The 8,191-nt window shown below is 38.4% G+C and overlaps 2 protein-coding genes across 3 annotated transcripts; one reads left to right on the forward strand and one right to left on the reverse strand.

The window, feature by feature from the left end:
* The first annotated feature begins 1,196 nt into the window (after positions 1-1,196).
* On the forward strand, positions 1,197-4,697 carry LOC112149901 (odorant receptor 131-2-like). The gene has a single exon (XM_024277894.2). It carries the CDS (start codon positions 2,897-2,899, stop codon positions 3,794-3,796), a length of 900 nt encoding a protein of 299 aa, XP_024133662.1. The 5' UTR covers positions 1,197-2,896; the 3' UTR covers positions 3,797-4,697.
* Positions 4,452-6,199, reverse strand: LOC112149904 (diablo homolog, mitochondrial). 2 transcript variants are annotated; one of them, XM_024277898.2, is made up of 6 exons: positions 5,894-6,199; positions 5,684-5,780; positions 5,447-5,572; positions 5,252-5,362; positions 5,076-5,172; positions 4,452-4,984 (listed from the first exon to the last, which is right to left on the reverse strand). In XM_024277898.2, the coding sequence occupies exons 1-6, from the start codon at positions 6,010-6,012 to the stop codon at positions 4,779-4,781; spliced, it is 756 nt and encodes a 251-aa protein (XP_024133666.1). In that variant the 5' UTR covers positions 6,013-6,199; the 3' UTR covers positions 4,452-4,778. The 2 variants fall into 2 exon arrangements, with proteins under 2 accessions (XP_024133666.1, XP_024133665.1); XM_024277897.2 differs by having other exon boundaries at positions 5,684-5,783.
* Between the last annotated feature and the right edge of the window lie 1,992 nt (positions 6,200-8,191).

Raw genomic sequence — 8,191 nt, forward strand, 5'->3', positions numbered from 1 at the left:
TCGAATCCCGGCCTGGGGGGTTTGGGACCTTTCTGTGTGGAGTTTGCATGTTCTCCCCGTGCATGCGTGGGTTTTCACCAGGTACTCCGGCTTCCTCCCACCATCCAAAAACATGCTACATAGGTTAATTGGTGACTCTAAATTGCCCCTAGGTGTGAATGTGAGAGTGTATGTATGTGTGACTGAGGCCCTGCAACAGACTGGTCACATGTCCAGGGTGAACCCTGCCTTCGCCCATCAGTACCCGGGTTAGGCTCCGGCACCCCCGCGGCCAAGAAAATGAATGGATGAATGTTTTACATGTCTTTGTATGGCTGTAAACCTCTGTTGATTGTATTGTTCATGCATTATTATTGCTGTGATTGCTTAAAATCAGTGTTAATTTTGACAGAGAATTTTAATTTAGTTTTAGTCCTAGTCTTTTGACTAAAATAGGGTTTAGTTTTAGTCGCAATTTAGTCATGTTGGTTCTATTATTTTTAGTCAAATTTTAGCCGACTAAATTACAGTTGATATTTAGTCAACAAAAATATAGAATAAAGATAAAGCATTTTAATTAAATGTACTAAGTATAATCATATGAATAACATGCAAAGATTTTACTAATTTGTAAAAAAAACCATTTTACTTCACTTTGCTTTCCAAACTTGTCATTTCTGCAAATTCAGCTTCAACAACTTAAAACACATTAAAAGAAAAAAAATATATATAATTATAATTCCATCCCATTTCCAATAGGAAAGTGTCTATTCACACGTAATTTTCAAAAAACCTGCAGCCAGTGCTAAAATGTTTTCTTAGTCACACTGACCCAGAGGAAAAGGGTTAAGGTTAGGATTATGGTTATGGTTAGGGTTAAACAAGCAAATGTTTCCTGAGTGCAGGTGTCTCTGCAGCTCACGGCTCCACCAGGGGATGGGTCAAATTTGGAGAACACATTTCACACATTTCGGAGCATGACAGTTAATGGGACTTTAACTTAAAAGTTTAATTTTAAATACTTGCGGCCAAAAAAAAAAAATCCAGCCTTGCACAAACTTAAAATGCGTGCCGGAAATGCAGCAACAAGATCCTGGCTGCACGTAATACATGTGGACAAAACATGAATTTCCATCACATTCTGTGCTGGTCACATCATGTAAATATGTGTAACACCAGCCTTATTATAAATGTTTGAACATAAAAAAAATAATAATAATAATAAAAAACTTGTATTGAGGAGGTAGTCATGTTTAAAAATGCATTATAAAAAACATTCACTAAGGAGTAAGCTGTCCAGGACACCTGTGAGCATGTTAAATGTGCTTGGACAGCGTGTGTGGTGAACTGTAATACCACCGCCGGCCAAGAGATTGCGCTGTTGTCATGTAAGACGTGAGTTGGAGATTAAACTGCTTGTGGATCTGAAGAAGCCGCGGGGCTGCTAGCGCTCGGCAATACACAACATCGGTTTATAACTTTACAAACGTCATGCTAAAACAATAAAGCCAGACTTACATTTAAAAGTAAACCTCTGTGCTTCAGAGCTTCACCAGCGTGAAGGAAAGCGCTTCTCCACCGCACAGTTAAGTACTGGCGCTAATTAGCTTGGCGGGAGTAACCCCTTAAAACAATCGTGTCATATAATCCTACTCTTTAAAATGCCACAACAGTTGGAAGGGTAAGGGGAAAATTCGGATACAGCCCAGCACACTAAACAATCGTGTTTGTATGTTTACCTGGATTTCAGGCTGGCTTGTCTGCAAAGCTTCAGGTTGTCTTTGCCTGTGATGGTCGCTCCACACAACGTCTTGTTGAGGGTCACGTTTAATGTAAAATTTGTCCATATATAAACTTTTCTTTTTCTACCTGAAGTAGAAATTTTTCACCTATATCACAGACACAGTTCATTGAAATGGCGTCTTCCCAGGCGACTGCAGGACTCAGTGTTCTGATTGGATCGCTTTGCATTTGTTCCCGCCCTCCTCCACCAGCAGTCATTATGATTGGATGTCGTCTTCGAAGAGCATTTTCGTTTCGTTTTTATTTGTTGAGAAAAAAGTCTATCAATTTAGTTAAAGTTTTCGTGTCTGGGCAGGAGTTTATGATTCGTTTCATTTTCGTTGGCCAACTAAGGTAGTTGACAAAGACGATGATGAAAATTTTTCGTCAACGAAATTAACACTGCTTAAAATAAACAATTTCTAATCTAATCTGATCAGATGTCATCTGATCTGATCTACTCTAATCAAATCTGATTTCACTCCAGTCTGATCTGATCTAATTCCAATCTAATCTAATTAAATCGGATCTAATCTAATCTGATCTGATGACCCTGTTTGGGGGAAATGAGCCTCTGACCATGTGCCCAGCAAGATATGTCACCAGGGGTTGCATGAGTTTATGGACACTGGGGTCAAAGATCTGGGTCTAGGGATACTCACACATTTATTGGAAAAATAAAACATCTGACACAATAGGCCAACAAGGGACTTAGTTTCCTGTTGGCTCTGCTGCTAAGATGACTTTTAGAACCAAATTCCAAAGATCATATAAAAAACTTTAAACAATCAAAAGAAGTCAGGACGTGTAGTTTGTAGAATATTCTTTAGATGCAACTTTTGCTGCCCAGTGGCTGCCAGTCCTCAGTGGGCTGTCACTGTGGGTGATAAAGCCACAAGAGAGCAAACTTTCAGTTGACGCTACTGTTGAGTGTTGTATTATAAAAGGTTTCATGGACAGCAACATCTCAATTTTTTTTTGTGGCTCCTCAGAAGTCTCGTCTCTGGAAAAGCATAGATGTCTGTGTTTTTATTTAATCAAAATTAAAGACTCAGTTGTTTTGTATTTATTTATTAGTAAAAGTCACTCTAGACAGTTCAGTATGTAGGTACCTGTCTCGTATTTCAACAGATTAATGGCAAATAACACCTCCACAGTTGGAGAGTTTGTGGTGCAGCAGCCCAGGTACCGGCTTATCATCGTCCAGGTTTTTGTGATTGCTTTCTTTCTCATCAACATGTTGCTGATTGTGACATTCTTTAAAAAAAAGTCTTTTCACACGACCACTCGCTATCTCCTATTTGCTCTGATGCTGCTGTCAGACAGCTTCCTGCTAGTCATGTCTGATATTCTGCTGGTTCTAACAGCTTTTGAGGTGGTCATGCAAGTTTGGATGTGTATTATTGTGTCTATTGCCATGTTCCTGTTCAATATGGTAACGCCGATCACACTCACAGCAATGACCCTGGAGCGATATGTGGCGATCTGCATGCCCCTGCGTCACGCAGAGCTGTGCTCCACTCGCAGCACGGTGCACTGCATCCTCATCATTCATGGAATCAGCTCCATTCCCTGCATTGTCATTCTTTCTATGTTTTTTGCATCTGTTTCTCTCAGCATTTTCAAGCAAAACATGGTGTGTTCAACGGAAATTTTTTTATTATACAAGTGGCACCATGATCTCAGGTCGGCTGTGAGTCAATCTTTCTTTTTAATTATGTGCATTGTCATTGTTTTCTCCTATTACAAAATAATGAGGGTAGCCAAAGCTGCATCGGGGGAGAATAAAAAGTCAACATTGAAAGGCCTGAAAACAGTGATCCTTCATGGTTTCCAGCTGCTGCTTTGCCTCATCCAGCTGTGGTGTTCCTTCATTGAAACTGCATCTCTCCAAGTCAGCATCAGTTTTTTTATCAGTGTAAGGTATGCTAACTATATAGTATTTACTCTGGCTCCCAGGTGCTTGAGTCCTCTCATTTACGGCCTCAGAGATGAAACCTTTTTTCTTGCTTTAAAAAAGCTTTGGGTGTCTTAAATGTATGCAATAATCGCTGCACTCTCTTTTTCAGGATAACTGGAGTTTTATCATTTATTTTAAAATATAAAATCAGAAGCTCTCTGAATTTATTTTGGTGCAAAATAAGATTGCCGTTTGACTTGTTACTTAATTGTGGCTGGACTGATATTTCAAAGTTAATAATTAAAGCACTCATTCAGCTTCTATGCTCCACAGATCTGAAACACTCCCAGAAAGCCTTAGATCAGCTGAAACACTCAGTGCATTTAAAGAGTTAAAGGTAAAGACCAACCTGTTCTCAGCTGCCTTCGACTTCTACATATTCAAAAGTTTACATTCACACCCTTCATCTACACTTGATTTTAATTATGTATTTTTATTTTTTTAAATCTTATTTCAATGATCACACCTTTACTATTTATTTTGTTTCTTTTAATGTTTTATGTAATGCACTTTGAATTGTCTTTGCACATTAAATGTCCTATAGAATTAAACTTACCTTGCCACTCAAAAACTTTTTAAAACATTCAAGATCCTGTGACTTTATGAAATGTTATTACTGCTTCTGTTTTTACCTGATGCTGCTTATTCTTGTATTAACTGATCCCTGATTTAACTATTTATATTTATTTTTGCACTTTTTATGTGAAAATAATCAGTTCAAGAAAGCCAGTTACAGTTTTGATTCACTTTATTTAGAAGTTACCAGCAACTTCATTAACTCATGAAAATATAACAAATACAACAATAAATGTTAAACATACATGTTTTTTTTTGCCCTTTTTGTAATGATCTGATGATTTGGAAAAAGTTATATTTCCACTGAAACACTGTTGTTGTTTTCCAGCTGCTGTTTTCCTTCATTAATCAATAAATAGTTTCTGAAGCAATGGTGAGTCCTTTTTAAGTGCTTAACATCCTCTTCAACTTTTTCTATGGGTAAATGCAGCAACATACAGTTTATTTACAATCAAACACAGCACTTTGACCATCTTCTGTCTCAGTCCTCTCGTAAATACGCCTCTTGAATCTCATACTCGTCGCTGCCCTCCAGGAAAGCTGCGTACTCGGCCATCCTCTCGATCTCCTCCACTTTAGTCTCAGCCAGTTTTTTCTCGGCCTCCGCCGACAGCTTCCGTGCCTCCTCCAACTGCGATTCGGCCACCTTAATGTTAGTCCTGATGGAGATGGATGCCTGCTGGGCTCCTGTGAACATTTAAGTTTTTGGAAAAGTTAACACCAACGATCCATCCCTAATATGTAACACAATTGCACTAGTGTGAACAAACAAACTCACCAGAGCTGTATGCAGCATCAGCTGCTATTTTACACAGGTTGACAGCACTGTTCCAAGTTGTTTCGTAGCGTTTGCATTCGCTCTGCCTCTCAGCAGCCTGTTGGTGTAGAAAGAATGAGATGTTACAAAAAGAAATGGGAGGCATGACCTTTTTAACGTTACTGTTCTCTACCAACCTCAGCGCGCCAGCTGCTAATGGACTGCTGGAGAGATCCCTCCTCTGCTGGACTCAGTTTCCCCAGAGATGACAAATATCGCTTTTGGAAGGCGATGCGTGAGTGTACAGCCTGTTAGCAAAAGAGCAGAAGGCCAGAAGTTGAGGACAGGTTCTATATTAAGCTTCATAGAGAAAACCTAAAATCAAAACCTACTTTTGAGTAGTCAGTCAGAGCATCGCTGAGAGCCAGGGTCGCCTGAGACAGGAAGGTGCTTGAGCTGTCGGTCACCACTGAGGCAGCTCTTCTGATCAGTGAGTCATGGGAGAGATTTTCCACTTGCTTAAAACACAAAAGAGATTCGTGTTACTTGACTGATAAAAAAGCATAGTTTGTTTGTTTTTAGAGGGTATATAACATGCTATTGTTGATAGACTGTGATCAGACACTCACCCAAAGTCCATGGCCAAGACTCAAAGATGCCAAGCTCACATTTGTGGGATTTGTCAGGTCGGCAGGTCTGTGGACGGTAGACCTTCTGCTCTCAGAGCTGCTGCAGGAAAATTAAGGCATGTAAGTAGAGTATCACAGATTGTACATGTAAGGCTTACATATGAAAAGAAGTTGTAAAACTATCACCGGGGCTTTCCGTTCATCTCTTACCTGAGGAAGCGGATGGATGCTACTCCTCGTCTTTGCAGCTGAGAAAAGTCCGTCTGATTTCTCACAAGTCCTCCAACCGCACATCTGGCGCACACTGAACACTGACGAGCAGCCTGCATTTTGATGATTGAAGGTTTCTTCAGCCACTGATCTGTCAAGCTATTTTTTAGCTGCTAGTTTTCTCCTTTTCCTAAAATGTCAGGTTTTCGGCTGTAAGCTCCTTGCAGTATTTTTTGCTCTGTTGAATTCAAGAAGTAGGTTGGTTGCTAGAAAGCTCCAAGTCTGCTCAGTGTCTCACTTGTTGCATCCTGCCGGTATTTGTAAGGCCTCAGCCCCCCGATCATTACGTAAAAGGCATTGATCTGTTGACGCTCCCTGCAAATGTACGTATTCAGCTTTATCAGCAATGTTCTGCTGATACGTGCAGTTTAGAGAACCTGGTGGCGGCTTGAGCAACACCTACGGAGGCCTGACTGCATGTGTGTGTGCGCACAAAAACTATGTCAACTTTGATTGTCCTGACTATTCCTTAAATTTAACAACTTTTTGTTATCAAAGCCACAAACTGTGTGACCATAAAACCTTTGTGAGCTGTTGGTAGATTGTTTTCCCAGAGGATGTGCTCTAACTGGTTTATCTTGTGCACGTTGATAATGTGCCAGAACTGTTTTGTAGTTCTTTTTTTTATGGCTTGTTTTGCAGGACTTGTGCCTGCTCTGTTCTTGGCTACTTCAGAACATTGTGCTGTTGAACTCAATGTGCTGTTCCTACTCATGAGAGATTTATAGGCAAAGATTATTTATTAAAGATGTCAAGCAAAAGATTTGTGAAGATTCTTCTAACCTTAATGGTCTAAATTTGGAGAAAGTGTGGATCAAGTTCCCTGAGCTTGCCTTACAATAAGCTGCGTTTCTTAATTTGTGATTTTATTCTGTTTGAATGAAACCTGTTTTTGTCTTTTAAGCTTATAATATTTCACATTTTAAGCTTTTTTGTGTGTTTAAGTTATATGTTAATAAAAAAAATAAATAAATAAAAAAACGCATAATGAGCAGGGCCAGATCTAGGCTGTGCAGGGCCTAGGGGGAACTTTTTTCAGGCCTAACTACTTCCCTGCACAATATCGTCTGCAAAAAACTGAAACTTTTTCTAAGTTTTATGTAACCAACTATAAGTAGGCAGATGGCATGGGATGGACCAGAATCTAAACTAATTTAATTACAAAGTGATGACATGTGCAACAGGTTCTGCGTTACTTACTGGAACAGGAACAGGTTTTTTTTTTTTTTTTTTTAAAGGTCTGATATGAGCTGGCCTATATCATGTACCGACTGACAGAAATACTATATGCTAGCCTCAATAAATAAATTATGCTACACAAACCAACAGAAAACTGACAACTGTTATTGAAATATTACAAATGTCCAGAAACACCAGCTCCTGCAGGGTGATTATAATATGAACAGCAAGGCTGCACATCAGTAAAAACACAGGTGGAGTCAATCAACTGATTAGAGGATTTGACAGGGTGGAGAGAAGTTTCATGACCGGAACAAGACGTCGCTATGAAACTTACAAACTAAAAACAGATGTCACCATGACACAGAGAAACAGTAGGAGCTCAATAACTGAACCTTAAGGAACTTTTAGTTAAAAATAAGGCCAAACTCAAAAACCTCCATACAAACACAGATAGTAAGCAACATCAATAACAAGTAAACCTCCTTTCACAAGGAATGGTACAGCCCTGTAACATTTCTAATATTGACCAAATCATCTTTTTGACAATTGTTGTATTTAATGAATTGAATAAGTCATCAGTGTGCATGTATGTTTATAATTAGAAACAATTATAATGTCAAGAACATATTTTCTTTTTTTAATTGATGTTAAATTAGTTAATGAACTCATTCATATCTTAAAGGATTTTGATATTTCTATTTATTTTTTAAAATGTATTGACTTGTTAAATGAATTGTTGACCTTTTTCCAGAAAATGTCAATAAAAGAATGTGTATTTTCACGACAAATAGTAAAAAGGAGTCTATATTTTTTATGAAAATTTGTCAGGAATGGAGGTTTGTGGAAGATCTAACCAGAGCTGAAATTCTTTTGTGACCAAAAATGCATCAAAACAATAAGAAAACAAGCTTGAACTTTAACTTTTTAGAATTTTTTTTAAATAACTTTGTTTGGATGTTAATTTTCATAAATTATTCTTGCTTTGATTGCTTGAAATAAACCATTTCTAATCAAATCTAAAAAAAAAAAGTAATTTGAATTGTTGACAATAGGATC

This window comes from Oryzias melastigma, linkage group LG13, assembly GCF_002922805.2.
Source record: "Oryzias melastigma strain HK-1 linkage group LG13, ASM292280v2, whole genome shotgun sequence".
NCBI lineage: Eukaryota > Metazoa > Chordata > Actinopteri > Beloniformes > Adrianichthyidae > Oryzias > Oryzias melastigma.

Bases quoted from the DNA above. Each gene is read 5' to 3' on its own strand.
- LOC112149901 (XM_024277894.2), top strand. From the start codon at position 2,897: ATGGCAAATAACACCTCCACAGTTGGAGAGTTTGTGGTGCAGCAGCCC.
- LOC112149904 (XM_024277897.2), bottom strand. From the start codon at position 6,012: ATGCAGGCTGCTCGTCAGTGTTCAGTGTGCGCCAGATGTGCGGTTGGA. The intron at 5,173-5,251 runs GTTGGTAGAGAA...CTACACCAACAG, and splicing joins TTAGCAGCTGGCGCGCTGAG to GCTGCTGAGAGGCAGAGCGA. The intron at 4,985-5,075 runs GTGAGTTTGTTT...AAATGTTCACAG, and splicing joins TGATGCTGCATACAGCTCTG to GAGCCCAGCAGGCATCCATC.